The sequence below is a fragment of the Papilio machaon genome, chromosome Z (assembly GCF_912999745.1).
Source record: "Papilio machaon chromosome Z, ilPapMach1.1, whole genome shotgun sequence".
Taxonomy (NCBI): Eukaryota; Metazoa; Arthropoda; class Insecta; order Lepidoptera; family Papilionidae; genus Papilio; species Papilio machaon.
The window spans coordinates 4,103,143-4,123,804 of NC_060016.1; the positions used below are offsets into that span (position 1 = coordinate 4,103,143).

The window sequence follows — 20,662 nt, forward strand, 5'->3', positions numbered from 1 at the left end:
AAATTTAGTAATGCAAAATAAAATTCGAAGCACAAAATTATACGGAAGTTTTTAAATACAATTTTATCGGCAACAATACCTGCCTGGCCCCGTGAACAATATTCCTAAATCATAATCAACCTGGTTCGATTCTAAGATTGCGATCTTTAAATCTATTTTTTTTTGTTAGTAGCATTAAGTTAACACGTCATCTTTCCCATTAAATAATGAATAGAGAACAATAATTAGTTTAACTATAATTTGCAAGCCGTTATTATCTTCAATATAATTAGAACGAGGAGTCATCATTTAATTACGTTAACTATAATCATACATTAATGTAATTTAGCCAATGATTATCATATTGTAAATAATACATGTATATGTATAAAAACGAATCACTATTTACATTACATGATGGAATAGATCGATAAATTTCGCTAATTCATATTTCGTTGTGTTTATAACTGTCAATAGTAGATTAATATGGTAGGAAAAAATCAGGAAGTTCAGCGAAACATAAGAAACTCAGAACATTTGAATTCAATATTCATAGTTAAGCCAGGAAAACGTCTGTCTACATTATAAATGCGATGGTTTAAAAGGATGGATGGAACTTTGTTACAAGGTATCTCCTAACCGGCTGCATGGATCTTGATGAAGTTTGGTATAGATATAGAACACATAGACTACTAATTAGTTATTTTTTTAATTCCGAGCGGACGGAGTTGCGGGCGATAGCTAGTAATATGCGAACATTTTCAGGGATGGATGTTTGTTAGAAGGTATCTCCAAAACGGCTTAACTGATCTTGATGAAATTTACAGAATGCACAGATGCAGATCATAGCCTGGAAGAATAGATAGCCTTGTTAATTTTTACAATTCCTCGCGGACGTTGTCGCGGGCGATAGCTAGTGTATTATATATAGCTCAACCCTTTGCAAACATTACGGTTCACATGAGTTTTAAAATGTTACCTACTATAACACGGTTTTATTACGAATTTAATCACTATTTAGGTTTGAAAGGCTGATTTTCAATAAAACTAAAGTTAACTTTAACGTTAACTTTATTTATATAAAATTACAAACAAAAGTGAAGGAAGCTAATGTCGCCAATGGATAAAAAATCTATTTTCTACCCTTTTTTGCTTAGATTTACCGAAATTCCGGTAAAATATTTGGGTTCCCAAGTTGTCGATTAAAATTAATATTTTGCTTTCCTGTCTACCTGCATTTTAGAATTTAAATCTTATTATTTTAAAGCTTCGTGATTTTCACAGCGGCATGATACTTAGGTTTTTGATCAACATTAATATATTAATAACTGGCCATAAACTTCATAGGAAGTGTAATATTCAAATCTGGAATGAAATAAATGACAAATTACTTTTTCGTTCCAATTTAACCACATGAAGTATTGTGTATTATGTAGCATTTTCCAGTGACGCTATTACTTGAGGTTCATGTATTTATTATTTCAGACAAGAATCTTTTAAAATTTATTTTGATTTGAGTAACAATGGCTAGTACAGATTTTAGAAAGGATGTGACCATGCCTGTGAGACCAAGGAGTGTCTATACTGCTCATTCGTATAACCAGGTGCTGGAGAGTTTAATATTATATTTTATTAACATTTACTTTAAACTTTAGTAATATCAAGGTACCGAAATACAGATCATTTTTCACATTGCTTATTTCATTTATTTTAAAATAATGAGGCATTTAGAGAGTTTGTTAACCGTCAGTAATTGTGTTGACACGCCTTCGCCTGGGACTCTGTAAAATGAAATTAGGAAAGAAAAATAAAACGTATATTTTGATAGTAGATTGCAATACATTTTGTAATATAATATTTGGTTTCTGAACTAACGCAATTTTCCTTATGTGTAAGTAAACAAGTACAAGCTTAAATATTTTCCATTTACCTTTCTAGGTTCTGGTAACGAGAAACGTTTGTTTTATTTAATTTAAAAATATCAATTATTCAACATCGAAAATAATCTTTTCGCTAACAATTTGTTTAAATCTGTATCCAAAAAAGGCGAGAGAAAGAACAGATGGTAATAAGTATTAGAGACCATCCAAAACCAACATTGCAAGCATGAAAATGAATCGCTATAAATACTTTTTCAGAATGGAAATGTCACTTGGTACGGCTCTGAAGTCAGAGGAATGAGTTCACAGATAGTTGATGTTCATTTCTTTACGATCTTTTAGGAGGAATCCAACCTCTCCGCGTTTCAAGATTACAGCAAATTTTTGGAAGGTGGTTTGGGTCAGGCCGAGCTCGTTGGCGCAGCGGCGTGGCAGCCGCCATGGAGGGCTCCGATGCAACGCAAGGCCCCTTTCTACCCCGGCGACGATATCTACCATGCTGATACATGGAGAGATTTAGAGGTCAATCGTTTTGTAACTATAGTTATTTGACTGCCGCCAGGTACTAAGAGTCCTCGAATGACGATAAGGTCAGATGCTCTACAGTTTGAGTTTGTCTTTCGGTTTAAATTTATTTAATCTATATATTGAAAAACGTAGGTGACGGATGTAGCTGGCGGGGCGCGGTATAACGCCTCGGTTACTCCACATGGTACGGTCTGCCTGAGATTAAGAGACAGGGTTAAGTAAGTACATACTAGTTAATTTATGAGTAAGGGACTTTTTAGAAAAAGACTGGTAGATGCAGCCACAGTAGAAGTACTGGTGTAGACCCGCATACCTATTCTGGCTTGAAGAATGAGTGTTTAGGAGGAATAATTGTTTTAATGACGTTAGGTATTTGATATCTAGTAAATTTTTCTTTAAGGGTTGACATGACGGTTGACGGCGCGGTACGAGTAACGAATGCGAAGTACAACATTGTGCTTGCGTTGTCGCAGTCGGGCGCTGCCGCCGCACTCATACATCCCAACGGTCGCGTTTACAACTACCGCTCGAGGGTAGAGATACAAGCACATCATCAGCAGGGGAACAATAAGTTAGTACATTGTAGAATTTAATAATTTATCAACTCAAACCAAAGTAAAATATACTTCGATCTCTAATGAAGAAAGTACTTACACATTTGTGTCTATCAGCCTACTTAAATTTAACAGCTAATGTTTAACAACACAATCATCACACCTTTTCCTTAATGAGGATATGATAGAAAAATGATGCGATAATTTCCCATTGTCATACTTCCCTCATTTATGTAGAAATTTTATTACTTAACCGATTACTATCTTGTTAATAATACTCTCCGTTAATAATTGATCCGTCGATGGTTTTCAAAGTTTGCGTTTCACCTATGAGACATGGTTCAAATATTCTGTTTCGTGTATTAATGCTTCGATTGCTACTAAGGTACGCAAAGATGTGGTACAAGGGGGTATCGTTTACGGCGGAGCAGTGCGCGCTGGTGTACCTCGTGGACGCGGCCGGCACACGCACCACCACCGACACCTTCCTCGACATGAGCCAGGACTTCACGCTTAACGTATTCTATAAGTAAATATATTTCGAGGTTCAACAATCAATCCAATGAAGGCAGTACTACCCAGTAGCACTGATGGGCTTGCCAAATTGTGTAACTGGTTTGAGTATCAGCATTTTCATTAAGAAACCTCAACATTTCACTTTACCGCCTTCGCCTACAGCACACTCAGTCGTTAATTGATCACTCAGAGGTCCCTTGGTGTAGATTTCTGATATTAAATTTACATTAAAGAGTATTAAAGACTCTGTAGTTGGACTTAATGTTTTAGGTAAGACTAGCGCGATTAACATAGCGACTCTAGCTTTTGTGTAGGGGTTACGTAAACTGTTTTCGTGGATAATCACTATATGAAATAGAGGCCTAAAGATTTATTGTTTTATGTAGTGAATCTGGTCACGGGCCATCGTACGTGAACAAGGCGCTGTCGCTGCTGCAGGCCATGCAGTACTGGCTCACTGACGACGGCATTGACAACTGGATCATCAATAACGTGCGTGTCAGTCAGACTGCTGATGGCCTTGTGCGGTATGACTTACATGTTTAATGTGTTTATATTGTCTGAACATAATAGTATATATCTAGAAAATATACATTTTTATGTACAATGTAGAATAGCGTAAACAACAAGTAAGGGTATAAAATCGTTAGAGGACGTGGCCATCGGACCGTAAATAAAATGTCTCCCGCAGGTGAGACGAGCATATATAAATATACTGACGTATGAGTGTATATACATACATGGGCGTGAACCGTTTAATCAATACTGCGACGCAACAGATTTATTACGTGAGAGTTTGCATTTCTGCGCCGCTCGATGCATAACTCACCTTATCGCTAGGCGTTGTTGTTTATCTATCTCCCATGATAAACATCATACCGTTGTATGCAAATGAGTCTTAGATGGTCGGACACAGTTTTAATATTCATCAAGTCATATAACAATGAAATTATCATATTTCGATGTTCATTTCTTAGTTACATATATGAAATTAGATTGCTATGGAAAAATTTTGATGGGAAAGTCAAAATTTTATTTAGAAAATGCAGAAGTTGATTTGGAATGATAGTTTCAAAATTAGGAGCCGCTTCTGCCAGTTTCCATAACGTTGAGAGGGTGTAATCATTTAGGGGTCGTTTATTAACGATCTAATTGTTGTTTTTTTAGCAACTTTTAGACCACCACTTTCCTGCTCTGGTGATATATGGAGAGGTTTTAGACAACCTCACGTCACATATCCAAAATTACGTGTATTTTTTATATCATAAGGTGGCAAACGAGCAACCAGTCACCTGAGTCCGCATAAATAGCGAAGCCACCGCTGCCCACAGACGTCCGCAATTGTAAATGCGCTGCCTACCTTTCATCAACAGAAGGGACGCACAGAAAGATATATCTTCCTATGCGTTTGAGGAGGGGCCTCTGTCAAATACACTTCCCCTTCCCATCCTATCTTGATAAGACAAGGGTGAGAAGGGAACGTGGACAAAAATAAGGTCTCGGAAGTGGGGCCGGTGATCCGACTAAACGCAGAATTGCTTCCACTTCATGTCTACCTTCTGTGTGGTAGTGGCATTGCACCGGTCGACCCGGCTCATTCGTGCACCCAACAATATATTGTTGCTGCGGGATCTACTACTGTCAATTTATTTTAAAAAATTTGCGTCATCAGTCAGAAAATAAATAGACGTGATCTCATTTTGGACTCCTCCCTCGTTAGTTTTTTCGGAACCTCATACACAAGTTTAGTTTTATCAGAATGCAAGTTATGTAAAAGAGTTTTATTGCGTTCAAATATATCAAATATGGATGATTTATTACTTTTATACTTGAATTTGCTTCAGTATCCATCGCTGCAGTCACAAATATCAGCTGCGTACCAGCCCTAGCAACGGATCTGCATCTATCACGAGCCCATTTGTCCATTGCACCGCTTCACTTGGCCAGACTCAGCATTTATTTGTACGGTAAGTAGGTGATAATTCTTAATATATGTTACCAGCCTGTACATAATGCAGGATAATTTTAAGATAATACTTGTAGATAACAGTAACAGCTTTTATCTGGCAGCTAAAGATGAAAGTGCCAATGTTAAATTTTAGCTGTTTTAATTGATACTTGATTGCAGTCGCGGCGAGCGGCGCATGCATTTTGATGGCAACTCGTTCATCGTCCGAAACGCAGGCCACTCCGCCGGCTTTGACGACAAGAATCAATTGAAAGTGTACTGAATCAGCATCATTGTAACATTTTGCATGATTTTGTCTACGCTGCTTTTCAACTTATTACCGTGCAGTTTATTATCCATCGCATGTTGTACAGCTTATTTGCAGTTCCTCTGTCGCTTACAATAACTATTTGCTACGTTTCGAAATAAAAAACTCGGACAAGTCAATGATAAAATTATATTTATTTTGTACGTAGAGGTTTTAAAATTACTTTATTTTGCACGCTGCCCAAGCTTCGAATTTTATTTATCAGCATACATATTGTATTTACAGACGACGTCATAGTTATTAAGGTTACAGTTGAATGCTAAGTGTTAGATCATCTGCCGAGAGACACTTTTACTTTTTTTATACTTATTTATCGGGTCGTGTAAAATAAAACTAATCATATGGATACCGGAAGTAAACAGTATCTAACAGCTTATAATTTTTTATCTTACAAAGTTAATCTTTTATTACTTTCGTCTTAGTAACTTGGCCTGTATGTAAACTATTTACCTCGTAATCTGTGCGTTGTTTTAATCATGATGTATTTACTTTATTTAAAATTAATGAAGAGGTTTTCAATAATTGTAACATATTTACTAAGTGCTATATCTACATAACTGTATCAGAATGCTCAGTATTGTTAAATAGCAGACAATCAAATATATTAACCTATATTATATTAATGATTTAAAAATGGCGTCGTTCGTAACGGGCTAGGCAGTGTTTGAATTACAGATTCAGTTATGTCGCGAGTTTTTGGTGTATGACAGACTTGTCCTTAAGGTTTGTTCTTTAAAAAAAAAACATCAAGTGAGATTGTTAATTCAACAACAATAAATAATGTTAATCTTGCAAACCATGTTTCTTTCAATTTAGCTGTGGGCTTTTACTGCCGTGCCAATTGTATTAATACCATATTGTATGTATGGGGTGCAATTCTGGGGTAAAAATTATGGGTTAAAAATTCTGGGGGCAACACGAAAATTTGTAAAGAAAGTATTCATAACGTCATCGATTGTATTAGATATGTACAGCAACCTTATCGGGCGTAAAATACGACAAATCTCATACAAATGTGGATATATTATGTCGATGACGCGGGTGTCGCAAAATTTTTGTAGTAGGCCATCTGAGCGCCAATTTCCTATGAGACAAGCGTCAAAATAAGTGAGATTATTGACGTACTTTACGCCCCTTAGGGGTCGCTGCACTAATTTCTATACAAATTACGTCGATAAAGATTGTCACAAATATTCGTGCTCTGCCCACTACCTAAATTCTCTTCAAAATGATCATTACCTCATTTGCAAAGGTGGGCATTAACTCGTTAATCCGTTAATCGTTAATTAACGAAGTTAACATTTTCCTTAACGGATTAACTTTTAAGTTAAATTCAAAAAGTGTTAACGCTCTTGTTAACTTCCGTTAAATTCTACTTCCGTTAATTTAGTCCGTTAATTGTTACAATAGACACTTATTGACGTGTTGTCATTTTATTTAAATTATGCATCAGGCTACATTCGTAAGTTCGGCTATGTTCGGCGACCGTCGGCGAGTCGAATGGTGAACGAGAACGAGAGAGAACGAGAGCGAGCGAGTGTGATGCATGTTATACAATACACCGAGCGGCCGGGATAGACGTGATCAAAAGAGTACCACAGAATCCTTGTTAGAAAATAATGACGATTTAAACAAACTCACCTCTATCAAATATTGCGAAATTTAGGCGCTAGACACCTTCAAAACTTATTAATTATTTCATATTTACACAAATGTCTCGAAAAGTCTTTATTACATTTTATTCACATTAAAACTGGTTTTCATTTATTTAACATCACTTTTTTTGGAACAAGACTTTGTTATAAAATCAACATAAGGTTCGAAAACACTTTACTCTTAATACAATAATTGTTATACGTGAGACGCAAAATCTATTAAAAAAAGATAAACTCTGCGTTGAATAGCAATCAAAATAATCGAGAGTGCATTACTCTTCAACGTCGTACCTAAAATACAACTAAACTTTGTTGCAGACAAAATGTTTATTTTAATTGTGGAGTTTAAAGACAAGAAAAATATTTAAAAAAAATAGTTTATGGTTCATTTGAAAAAGCGTACAAATAGGATTTTTTGTCATTGCGTAGATAAGAAACAAACAATGAAAAATAAATTTAAAAATTCGAAAGACGAAATGTGCACGCAATAAACGTTCCTCAAAAACAAAAGGGATTTAGGTGTTTATTACCGTCGTTTGTTTTTTTTTGGGGCTTCTTCATAGTCAACAAAAAATAATTTTACATTTTAAAAATATGAACAAAGGATCAAATGGTCAGCCGCACAGAGAATGCGATAACGAACTCGATGGATTTATGGTCCCAACCCTTCTAATGGTCGGGGATGCACGTGTGCTGCACAAAGACAATAGCGAAGATAATTTGTTTGTTTACAAAAAAAAGTATACGACAAAACGAGAAAGAATGAGGAAAAAGATAAAATAATTATGTTAGTGAAATAATGTTAAACTGTGTTATACTAAATTTAATATATGAAATGTCGCCACAAGTGACCTTTACAAAAAGACATCGATTTTTAACGTATTTCGAAAGTTTATTTTAAAATTAATCGAATGTCGTTGAAAATAATTCAAAACCATATTCTTACTAATTAACTATAACGATTTTGTAGGTGATAAGAAAGAGAGAAGACATCACCTGCGATTGGTTGTTTTCGTTATGTCGTGTAACGTATGCTCTATACACTGAGAGTAATTTAACTTGATTTAACATATAATATTAGATCGGACGATAGATCATTAGATGATAGAAGTTATCGAAGGCATCTCAGTTGTATAGTTTGATGCGTTGAGATGTATCACTGGATTGGTTATATAGTTCATTTATCAATGTTATAATAAGTTTCCTCTGATGTTAGAAGTTTTATTAATAAATCTATATTAATTAATAAAAAGTAAATAAAAAATGATAAGTCTGTTCGTGGGTCCTTAGCTAAAATAGAATAAAAAAATATTACCAAATTATACATAAAATTAAATGTTCAGTTGTTGGAGTATGAGCAAATGAATATTCGGGTGCAAATAGTAACAGATAAATGTAAATACTGCACAAAAGTTTTGTTTTCTTTTGTATATTATCACATGTCTTAATGTTTAATAGAAAATTTGTGTTGTCTAAATTTAGTTAGCTCTCTAATTCCGTGACGTCGGATTGTCGATAAAAAATTGACTGAAAAAGTCAATTGTCCATCATTGTCAGTGTAGTATATAAGTGTGTGTAACTAGTGCATGCTATGTCATTATTATGGTACAGGCATTAGTACATCGCTCCTATTGTCTAAATTTTATTTTAGTATATTATATAACTAAACTAAAGACAGAATTAGCGATCGCCCGAGATTTCGTAAGCGCAGTAAAAAAAATAGCCTAAGTTCTATTGAAAGTCTCGACAAAATCGGTCCATACGATTCGGAGATTATTCGTATGGCCGTTTCCCGCTTGCACCTTATACTCGTAATATAAACAAAAATTAACTTTAACTGTTAACTTTAACTTGCGTTAAATTTTCGTAAATTAAACGCTTTAACGATTAACGAAGTTAAATTTTTATTTAACGAATTAACGATTAACGAAGTTAACTTTTTGATTAACTGTGCCCACCTATGCTCATTTGTTATTTTTATAGCGTTTCATACATTTTTTATTAGAACTTCATTTACACATTCACCAGCTTTAACCCGCAACTTCGTCCTCGTAGTATAAAAAAATATACAAAGTATGTATTTTTTTGTAGTTTGTGTTACTGTGTCTCCTTTCATTTGCGACTTGTACTGGCCATTATAGGAGGTCGTTAGTGCCGGCTCGTTCCTAATAAAACTGGTGGTGCGCTCCTTACTTGCCGACCAAATACATTATATAATTGCTATTAAAAATTTAGTTTTAGAAAAAACATCACAGTAAATACAAATTTATTAGGAACTTTTTATTTCTGTTTTGATATTTTCTTTCCTTAAAACTAGTGATTTAATAAAACAAGATATCGTCACAGCGCCATCTAGGTCAGTGAGCTTAGAATGCTCGATTGTCGCACGCGTATCATCTTCATACGCCATTATATTTTTATTAGACATCTTTTGCTTCACGCAGGTATCTTTTGTTTGTACACAGTTGTGTTCTCAAGAGCCCCAGACATGACGAGCGAATTCCCTATCGCACGCTGAAATTTGTTACCAGCTAAAGAAAAGTCTTATTGTAGAAATAATTTGTTACCATTATTTCATACAAATTAAAAAAGTAAATAGGATTTATTACACATTTTGAGTTAACTTTGGTGGTTCAGTGCAAGAGCGCACTTTGGGGCATTATTAAATAGTGTTAAATAGCAGTGTTACCTCCTGCAAAGAGAAAAGTCAAACAGATATCCTAATTCCTTGACTCGCAGTCGGGGTGGACGTTGGTAGAAGATTTTGCACTCTGGTCTAACCTACAAATCCAACTCCTGGGCAAGAATTGTAATTTTAAGATTTTGTCGACCTTTACTCGCATTATTATACATATAACCATGTACGACCACTTTTAATTTAATTACAAATACAAGCAAGCACCTACAAGCACCTACTTCCACTTTATCATTATCATCATCAGCTTTTATCTGCCCACTGCTGGGCATAGGCCTTTCCCAATGCCTTCCACAGTACGCGGTCCTCCGCCTTTCGCATCCAACAACTTCCCGCCGTGCAGATTACTTCCACTTGCCATTACCTAAAATTAGATGCAACCATCAACCAAATACCCCATGGGAACTTATTTAAACATTAATACACATTTACATTACTCCACAAACTTTCAAATTTGCTAATTGTTTTTTCTTCAGTTTTTTAATTCAAGTAACAGAATAGCTAATTCTACCTATATCTGACCACTATTTATATAAATTATCAACATATTTCTAAAACACAACATAACATTTATTTCATTATATTTTTATACAAAACATATTTTATAGAAGGACGAAATGGTAATGGATTATATATATCAAAACTTTCACATATTCATTCATCCTGAAAGGAATACCATCAATATAACAAAGTGTAAATGATTCAGTCAATATTGCAATAACTGGTTTTTCAATAAGATCTTTCAATTGATGACGAGAATATACAAATACTACGCAGAATTAATCAGCAAAATGTCTGTTGGAAAAATCAATGAAATCCAAATGACGGAGCATTGGTGTTAATAATATTAACACCAATATTTGGAGCGGCTGCAGCACTTTTTTTTAACAATCAGTATAACTGGAGAGGGCCCACGTTAATAACGTTCATTGGAGCAGTGTTATGAATTCTGAAACAATTTCTACATTCCAAAAAAAGCTTTCAAAAAATTTCGAGAAATATGTCATACTAGCTGTCGCCCACAAGGAATTAAAATAAATCTTAATAAGTAAGCCTATATATTCTTCCAGACTATATTCTACAGCTGTGCCAAATTTCATCAAGATCCCTTGAGCCGTTCCGGAGATACCTTCAAACAAACATCCATCCATCTAAACATTCTCAGAAGGCATCTCCAAAACGGCTCAATGAATCTTGACAGAATCACAGGTGACAGCTTGTCAGTCATAAAAATAGTACCTTTCCATGATTCCTTAAAAACTTTTGCTCATATTGTTCATTGGGATTTCCAAAGATCCACTTTTGATTATTAATTACTTTCTGCATCTTATTTAATTTCCACTTTTGATAACATTTTATCAAATTTACTTTTTATTAAATTTAATTTTTATTTACTTGACTGTTACTACAGATTCTCCTGATTTTCATCTTATAAAAATGTTAATTTATTTCATCGCATAAGCTTTTTATATTTCAAACTTCCAATATCTTTCCCACATCAAAACATCAAATATTTTATATTTTGCATTTTTCTTCATTAGCTGAATAAAATTGCCTAACCTGTAACTAATTTAAAATGGAGCAAGAGAAGTGAAGACTTACTGTCAGAGCCCGAGATCCAAGAAACCCTGAATCATTCTAGTTATATTAAATTTTTTGTCAGATAATTGGGCACTTTTATATTGTCAACATTGTACCTGAGGTTAAGTTTGTCCAATATAAGATGCAGTGTTTTTTCTTCTTTACAGTTCGAATTACTTTTCATCATGTTTACTCCACCTGGAATAAACATTAGAACTAACATCAGTACAATGTAGAACCCATATAGCACCATGTTAACATTGCCATACTACTGTATTTTTTTATAAATCAAAATAACTGTTTGGGAAGTAAAATCAAATAACACCACACTTCAATAGCAATCAAGCCATCTAGGCCACAGAACATAGGACAAAGTCTGTGCAAAATAGAGTGGTCCTTTTTGATTGTTACTATTTCTTTATTCACCAACTTTTCCCACATTTCACAGCTGTGACCATTCTCTTTTAGAAAGGTAAACTTTTGTTTTTAGCTTTAAAAATACAGTTTTTGATTCACCACCCACCAACCAGCAGCAGTACAGCACCCGTCTTTCTAGTTTCTGCGCCCACTTATTTTGGTTTATTATCACTTAATTTTGGTTTTATATGGTTAAAATAGTAACTCTAAGGTCTTTGTGCTTTTTCCTCGGAAGTATGTAGTACTTGCTGTTTATTCTCTCGTCAAATCGCCACTAAGTTTAATTTACATCGGTATTTTAGAAACCATTGTTGTATTAAAGTTAAGATATTTACCTCTAAAGTAGGTTAATCCTAATAAATCTAAATTATTTTTAAATATAGATAATGGCGATGGATAATTTTCATTATGAAAAACATGAAAAATCTCCTCAAAAACGCCAACTTGTTTACATTGCAGTCAATTCAAATGCTCGACGCAAAGAATAAGTGAACACATCTATTTTGATCCGTATCAAAGAGTATAAAACGTGTTGCTAAAATAAATAATTGTGTTAGATATCTTTTGCCCCACCAATAAGAGGGTAATGTTTTAGCGAATATAAACAGGTAATTATGTATAATATATACAGATATCCATTTCTATTAAATCCATTTCAATACTATGAATAGCAGTAGCTTAACAGTTTGACCAATTTTGAACTGGAAAGTCAATCTCACCTTCATTTGATTCACATTCTTCTAAATACTTTCGTATTTATACCTTTTGCTTTTGGCTTTCACATAGTGGCCTATGGTAAATATAAAAACTCGGGAATCAAATCGCGCAATGATTGTATAAATAAAGGAGCAAAAATAAAAGTATTCCGTATTCTTCAAAGTGTCATTTAATTAGTAGGTCGGGCATCGTTAAAATATCAATTACTATATAAATATTATCTAAATTAAGATATACGTTTTTTCAGTTTTAGTTTTATTGGTTCTCTTAGTTTTATTGGACAGGCATCCAATATTCAGCTAAAGACTGAAATTAATTGATGACGAAGACTTTGTTTGGGATTGATGAATAAACTATATTCTCCTTTTTTGTTAGTAAACCCATCACTTCAGCAGATTTGAAAGATTTTTAAGTTAGGAGTGTTGTTTTTTCACAAAACATGTTGTTACAATGGTGCCCCACGGTAACCCAGAAAGCTTTTTCTACTTGTCTTGATTTTTCCTACTAAAAATAAAATTAAAGTACCTAATGTACAATTTTTGTTTGTTGACCTTGGTCGGAGCTGACTTTAATTTATTTTAATAGTCCTCTTGTAAGTTATGACCATCAACCAAGATAATAAGAAGCTATGGTGGGCTTTAGATGTTTAATACCGTCATGTTGAAATAGCAACATACTGTGTCTGTGCATAGGGTACTAAGCGCTATTGAATATTTATTTTTTAAAAACCTAAAACACATATCCTAAAGCGCTAGCGCTAGCTTATTTAATACATGGATATTTTGTCTCTTATTATTGTGTCGTATTCCCCGGCCACCTTAGCTCGCACTTCACATTTCACATCGCACTGACGTACTGCGCACGGCGTACCGCGCACATCGCGCACACGGCCCTCGTCAGCCGCACGCCTAGTACGTTTTTGAAGGACGTTCGTTGTGCGGCGTACAAATCTGCCGCGAATTGTGATCAACTGCTCTGTGTACCTTGATTATCCATTGTCCCTGCGCCAGGTGTGCACTAGTTTAAGCTATAATCCCGGCAGTTCAGTTTGCCGCAGTATTGATCGCATCTCGCTCGCTTCAGCTAATGTTTATAAACAGCCGGTCGCATCCATACGATCCCTCTTGTTTTTGATACGTTCGACCGTTTGGAGAAGAACCGCAGCACTGATCCTGTATGCGCCAACTGTACCGGCATCCCGTATAGGAAGCACTGCAAGTAAGTATGCAATTATTTTTTTCCTCATTTAACACGTTACAAAGTGCACTGACAAGTGTGTGAAAACGATAAATATATCTGACGCCTCAGAAATTTTTATCTTGTAATCATTTTTTTACTAATTTTATCATGCTGACTAAGTAACTTAAATAAAATTGCTGCAATTTGCTAAGAAAAAAATGTTTAAATTATTTATAGGAATGGTTTCTTGTTAGAATTTTGTGACTGCAAATGCATGTCGCATTGCTCTAATATTAACGATGTGCTTGCATAAAGTAAGCCGGTCCACATCTAGTTACACAACCGATCACTACGCAAAACAGAAAATTGATATTGTCGATATGTGTAGTACACCTAGCATATCAATAGTTTGCCTTCATCAACATTTTTTCTTCCCGATTAAACATGCTATATAAATATTACGTAGATACCTTCCTATTGCAAGGATATCTATTATGGATATCTTCTACTCGGCAATTTCTTGGGTACATGATGTAAGTGATTACATTTTAATTTTAATGATAGTTTTAGGTTTGCAATGGAGCGTTTTATACTAAATTTTCTCGTAGATCATTTACGATGAAATACCTATTTTTAGTGTTTCTTATTTAAACGCAATCAATCTATACCATCTTTCAGCATGAAAATACAAATAGTAAAAGAAATTAAAAATATTCATATTTTATTATCTCTTTAAATACAATTAAGCATTAAATATTATTTTATATCACAAGCTACATAACTTAAATTGAAAACTTCCACCTTCTATAAAAACATACTGTATGTCGAATCATATTTGCTTCTGCGACGTTATTTCCGATAACTTCCTGAGTGTGATGGATGGTATACCTAGATATATGCGTCGCTTATTGAAAAGCAAGAATTCTGCTTTGGTATGAAATTGTTTCACTCTCGATGTTTCTACTACCGTATAATTAAACTGCGGTACCTTGATACTTGTATTAAAACATATTATAATCTCTTTTGTCCGTCCGTCATACATAATAAGTATTAAGACGTACATAGTGGAGTTACATTGTAAAAACTGTGTTTTTCAAATCTGACATTAAAATTAATCCAGCTGAGGCTTGGTCCTTTCGAGCACACTCGAATCGAAAGCTAAACGATGTATTGAGTGTCCAAGCCGGGTTCCCCTCTCGGGGGACCTTGAGTTCAGTCACGCTACAGAGCGGCCGCCGAAATGACCTAAGATCTCGGTGATCTCTTATTCCAGCAATATTAATACAGTACCACGGGTCGAGGCTTCAAACTGCAAGTTACTGCTATTACTAACAGATACCCTAGAAGAGATATGAGATGAATGTCTCCCTATTTTTTTTTCAACTTTGCCATTTTATATATTCTATATATAGGTTATCAGTAATCATTTTTTGCGTTTGTGTCATATTGAAGCAAATATCTCCACAGGCATGCAAATGTACATAGACACCCAGATACGATGCCTACTTTTAATCTACAGTGGAGGGGACGCACAGAAAGAAGATATTTCCCCTAGATATGCGTCCACTCCCCCGCCAAATACACTTTCTCTTCCTATCATTTCCTTGTTGTTGGGCGTCCAGCAAGCACACTCTTCAGACGAAACGCGGAATTACTACCACTTCACGCCTTTCTTCTGTGTGGTCGTCATCGGTCGATCCAGTCCATTGTAAAAATGCCACACTGTTAAATTAAACAAAACAAGTAGAAAATCGGTCAAACAATCATCTTGTGTGAGTAATGAGTTTTTGTTGTTGTGGTCATTTTTTCAATAGAAATTAGGCACAGTCGGAACATACTTTACAAATTTAAATACAACAAGGCTGGTTGTACACGTATAAGAATAAAAAGAGAAGGAGGACGCGTCTACGCGTTAAAGCTGAAAAGATATTATCTGTAGCTTTGTTACTGTGCACAATGCTATAGGTAAGTCTTCTAAGTCGTGCTGTGACGTACCTAGATCGGCTATTCATATCGTCTCAATGTGCCAATTTTACTGTCCCTTTTTTATTTAACTTAAATAATAGGAACAAAGTTTATAAAAGCCAAACATTCGTCCATGATAAATTCAACTCGTGATCTATCGGTATCTGGTAGTTGGCACTGATCTTGATGCGCTTTCTATTCATCTTTTTTATTCGTTGTTCATCTTACTGCTTTATTATTAGCAGAGAGAGGGGAGACTCCAATGCATTGTAAGGTGTTCTTGACCTTGACTAGATTGTTTGATGTCACATGATCAAGAACGACAAATATTGAACAATCGAAAACGGAGAGCCGGGCCCACGTCACTTAGGTGTGCCGAACTACCCACTACAATATAATGTGATGAACTCAATGACCATATGGGTGAGGTATTCGGTTTCCTGCAAATGTTAGGTAGACACGATTTTATGTTGTGTTTATTATTCACAAACAAAGGACTAAACGTTTTTGATCTATACAAAATATCTGCCTTTAAGTAGAGCAATGACACGAAAACTGACCTGTTTTGGCACCATTCTTTTGTATTTTGATTTTAAAATACCTGGCAAGTTTTCAAACAATCTTCAAGCATATAAACCGAATAAAGTGATTATTTTAAATAACGAGTAGCTTTGTAAATAATATTTATTGTATATAATAAGTGTATAAATACATGTATGATAAAACCGGTTTAAAATGTTAATAATTAATTGATCACATTTTCAATGATACGTACACAAGTTTTGCGTGCATTTTTAATTTCCAACTTGATGAAATTTTAATTGAAGACAATTGTTAACCTTGTTTATTTACGTACATTTCAAATTCATATCACATTCATAAAACTAAAATAGTATAAATAGAAACAATCAATTCCAACAATTACATTTGATGTCTTTATTATTTTGTCTTACATCTATCAGATGGTGAGTTCAAATGTCATCTGAAAACATGTGCAAATGCAGTTACACATTGCGATACAGAGGAAAACTGATAAAGACAAGGTAATAAGATTAGAGGGCTAATGTCTTTACATAAACAAATAAAATATATGTTGTATACATAGAAGAAGCCTATACGTAACCACGTTAATCTTGAAGTGTTGTTATCTGTAACGATTGTATAATAAAACGACAATATCTTGATATGTTAGCGTATCGAATCTTTGACAATCTTGCTGACCCAGACCAGTTAAGAACTTTTACAATGTATGAGCAAAATTGTTATCATTCAGTGTTTTGAGCCTAATTGAGAATTTTAACCAATCACATTGAATTCAATTCAATGTCATACAGTAGGTGAATGTAACCATATCTTTCCATCACTGAGACACTTGTAGTTTGGTTAAATTATCTGTATTTTTTTAAAGAGTGTGACGACATCATGTTAGACATGCGATTTGATAGTGGAAACTTAGAAAAAGTTCATAAATATAATTGCTATGTAAATCTATATCTATATATATAAAAGAAAGTTGTGTTAGTTACACCATTTATAACTCAAGAACGGCTGAATCGTTTTGACTGAAAATTGGTGGGCAGGTAGCTTAGAACCAGGAATAGGACATAGGATAATTTTTACCCCGTTTTTTTTTTTATTTTTATTCCGCGCGGACGGAGTCGCGGGTAAAAGCTAGTATACCTATATATAAAAGAAAGTCGTGTTGTTACACTATTTATAACTCAAGAACGACTGAACCGATTTGGCTGAAAATTCATGGGTATGTAGTTGAGAACCAAGATACGGACATAGGATACTTTTTATCCCGTTCCCTTTTTTGTTTAATTCCGCGGGAACGGAGTCGCGGGCAAAAGCTAGTCTTATATATATAAAAGAAAGTCATGTTAGTTACACTATTTATAACTCAAGAACGGCTGAATCGATTTGACTGAAAATTGGTGAGCAGGTAGCTTAGAACCAGGAAAAGGACATAGGATAATTTTTACCCCGTTTTCTATTTTTTGTTCCGCGCGGACGGAGTCGCGGGTAAAAGCTAGTTGTGTAATAATTCTGTCTGCATCGATATATTAAGTCTTGTCCTTGAAACTAACTTTACGCTCTGTTTTTTCCATCCAGTGCGACAAGTAAGACTGTTTTAAATTTTGTAATTACTGTTAAACTCCAATGAAGTATTTGTGTGTTTTTTAAAAAGTTTATATTAATGGGGATTTCCATTTGGAAGTTAGGTGACGTGCTAGTCCTATTAGTTCAATACTACAGTTTACGATAGATACTGTTTAACTATTCTTCTTCGATATTGCAGCTAAGATACCTATTTGTGATTTCTTGGATGGCTGCAATATTATGTAATAACTTCGTTACAGAGGGCAAAAGTACTTTTTTGCTTATCTTGGGAAATATAAGTACTTCACGCATAATTGCAAAATGCATTTTAGTGATGTCAATATAAAATTCATTTTACATCAACACCCAAATAATTTTATTAGTAACCAATTATGTATATTAAAAAACATTTTTAGCATTTCATTTTTAAGTTTTTAGTTAACGTTTTGAATTGAACTTTACCAAGTTGTTCTATTAGTCCTATCATTTTGATACCCATATTTAAGGAATAATAAAGCGGTCTCATTGGATTTTTTTTAGTAGTGGCCATCTTGGATAATTCATGTTGTACCGTACTCTACTCGTCAAGCCCTTTCAATTGATATCTATATTAGGGGTGTTGTATGAAATATGTCAATTATATCATCCAAGATTTTGTAATGACTGCAATCTTAAATTATTCATATTCTACCGTACACAACTTTAAGCCCTTTTGTTGGATTCCCATGTTGCATGGGTCATGCATTTGTCGCCATTTATTCATGACACTGTATATAAAAAGTTACATTGTCATCAAGATTAAAGGACTAAATTTCAGTAATTTCTGACAACGGGACGCGAGTACATAGTATTTTCTATTTAACAAGTGGACGTTTGTCCAGTAATATTAAAGGCACGTAAAAGCTAGTAATTTATTAAATAATTGTACCTATGTCCGTAGTTCCTACCTATATCAGCAACAAGACAACTTTAATTACAAGGTATCGGACTTACGGTCTAATGAATCACAGCGATAATCAATGACTTTCTCATTTTATTTTCGCAAATAAATAATGTCATAGTAGATAATTAAGGTTTGTACCTAAACCCCGGGAGACTCGATGTCCTTGTATTTTTTTGTATTATATTATTTTATTGCTTTCATATTTATTTTCTTTATTGCGTTTTTCTAACGGTGATTATCAAGTTGCCAATAATGTTGGACGCCAAAATGGATGTATTATTTAATTTCATTTTGCAATTAATAATTCTTTTTCCACATTACTAAAAATAAAATACAGTTTAATTGAAAATTTACACAATAACTATTTTACAGGTTTTTTTATATTATTAGACAAATAACTTTATGCCATTTAATAGATTATTTTTTTTTGTCAAAACAAATGAACGACAACGTTATTTTAATAATGTATTAAGTATTTGCATAATAGAGATATCAAAGTTAATATTGTATGCGAACGAACGTTTTTAAAAAATATAAAATCTTTCCAATAGTTTTTGTTAATAATATTATAATCTGGTTTTATTCAAATCCATAAATATTTATAGTTATATTTATTATCTGTACACTTCTATTGCATATTTAATTTTTATATCAAGCAATGCAGTGGTATTGGAAATAATACCAGTTAACATTATTTTTAAGAGATCTTCGAGATTCTTCTAAACTATTTTTGAGGCTTTTATCTGCTCGTTCATGAGAAAATGCATGAGAAATTGCTGCTTAAAAGCTGTTTTTAGTTTTAATATTTTTCCATAAAAACCAATGTATTTTATATTTTTTTGTGTATTTTTATTGTTTACTGGTAAAACGTCTTCCAAAAGGAGGAGGTTCTCAATTCGTTTGTATGTTTTTTCTTACTATCGAGTGACTTGCTCTGGTTTTTCTTATTGTAATTCGTCATGTCGCGCTCTCCCATGTTTCCAATTGACTCACGAAGGACACGAGAACGGAATACAAATGCGCAGTTATGGATGTTTTGTCGCTCTACGACTCGACGAAGGGACCTACGTTCTCGCAAAAATACATGACTCAAGGTCATATTGTCAGCGTTGCATTTTAGTAAAAGCAATTGAAAAATATTAAAGAAAATTATCTAAATAATCATAAATCATGAATGTTACGGTGGACTTCCGCTGTAGACACAATTTTACACATTAATTTTGTCGTCTGGTATATTCTCTTTGAAAAAGTCTTAGAGATTTTAGATTACTTTAATTATTTTAAGATTAGAGACTTAAAAAACTATGAAAGCTTTATTAATCACTAGCTTTTACCCGCGACTCCGTCCGCGCGGAATAAAAATAAATGCACACAACATAAAGAAGTTCCTATGTCCGTCTCCTAGTTCTAAGCTACCTCCCCATCAATTTTCAGCTAAATCAGTTCTACCAATCTTGAGTTATAAATAGTGTAACTAACACGACTTTCTTTTATATATATAGATTAAAAAAATAAAAGATGCTGGAGCAATGCATTCTCGAATAGAGGTTAAATAATTTCCTTTATCAAAGCGTATCAATTCGCTGGCATGCTGTCGTCACGGAGCAAATAGAATCGTTCTGGCCGCTGAGAAAACATTTCTGCGTGAATGAAACCTCGCAAGCTCTTTCGTTA

The 20,662-nt window shown here is 34.0% G+C and overlaps 2 protein-coding genes and 1 long non-coding RNA gene across 5 annotated transcripts in view; 2 read left to right on the forward strand and 1 right to left on the reverse strand.

Annotated features, from left to right (window-relative positions):
* The first annotated feature begins 1,401 nt into the window (after nt 1–1,401).
* LOC106719915 lies at nt 1,402–6,604 on the forward strand. The gene is made up of 8 exons (XM_014514402.2): nt 1,402–1,583; nt 2,202–2,381; nt 2,520–2,605; nt 2,788–2,958; nt 3,327–3,470; nt 3,844–3,984; nt 5,302–5,424; nt 5,586–6,604. The coding sequence occupies exons 1-8, from the start codon at nt 1,503–1,505 to the stop codon at nt 5,686–5,688; spliced, it is 1,029 nt and encodes a 342-aa protein (XP_014369888.1). The 5' UTR covers nt 1,402–1,502; the 3' UTR covers nt 5,689–6,604.
* Nucleotides 6,605–10,124: 3,520 nt separating this feature from the next.
* Nucleotides 10,125–12,502, reverse strand: LOC123723484. Its single transcript, XR_006756766.1, has 3 exons — nt 12,417–12,502; nt 11,781–11,862; nt 10,125–10,447 (listed from the first exon to the last, which is right to left on the reverse strand). It is a non-coding gene; the product is annotated as an uncharacterized LOC123723484 (long non-coding RNA).
* Nucleotides 12,503–13,599: 1,097 nt separating this feature from the next.
* LOC106720023 overlaps nt 13,600–20,662 on the forward strand; it is a 30,939-nt gene continuing 23,876 nt past the window's right edge. For all 3 annotated transcript variants that reach the window (XM_014514560.2, XM_014514561.2, XM_014514563.2), the window contains exon 1: nt 13,600–14,016. The gene's annotated coding sequence lies outside the window, so the exon portion shown is untranslated. The remainder of the gene's footprint in view (nt 14,017–20,662) is intronic.

Excerpts from the sequence above, each read along its gene's own strand:
- LOC106719915 (XM_014514402.2), top strand. The coding sequence starts at position 1,503 with ATGGCTAGTACAGATTTTAGAAAGGATGTGACCATGCCTGTGAGACCA. Across the intron at positions 2,959-3,326 it reads CATCAGCAGGGGAACAATAA|GTACGCAAAGATGTGGTACA; the intron begins GTTAGTACATTG and ends ATTGCTACTAAG. Across the intron at positions 3,985-5,301 it reads ACTGCTGATGGCCTTGTGCG|TATCCATCGCTGCAGTCACA; the intron begins GTATGACTTACA and ends AATTTGCTTCAG.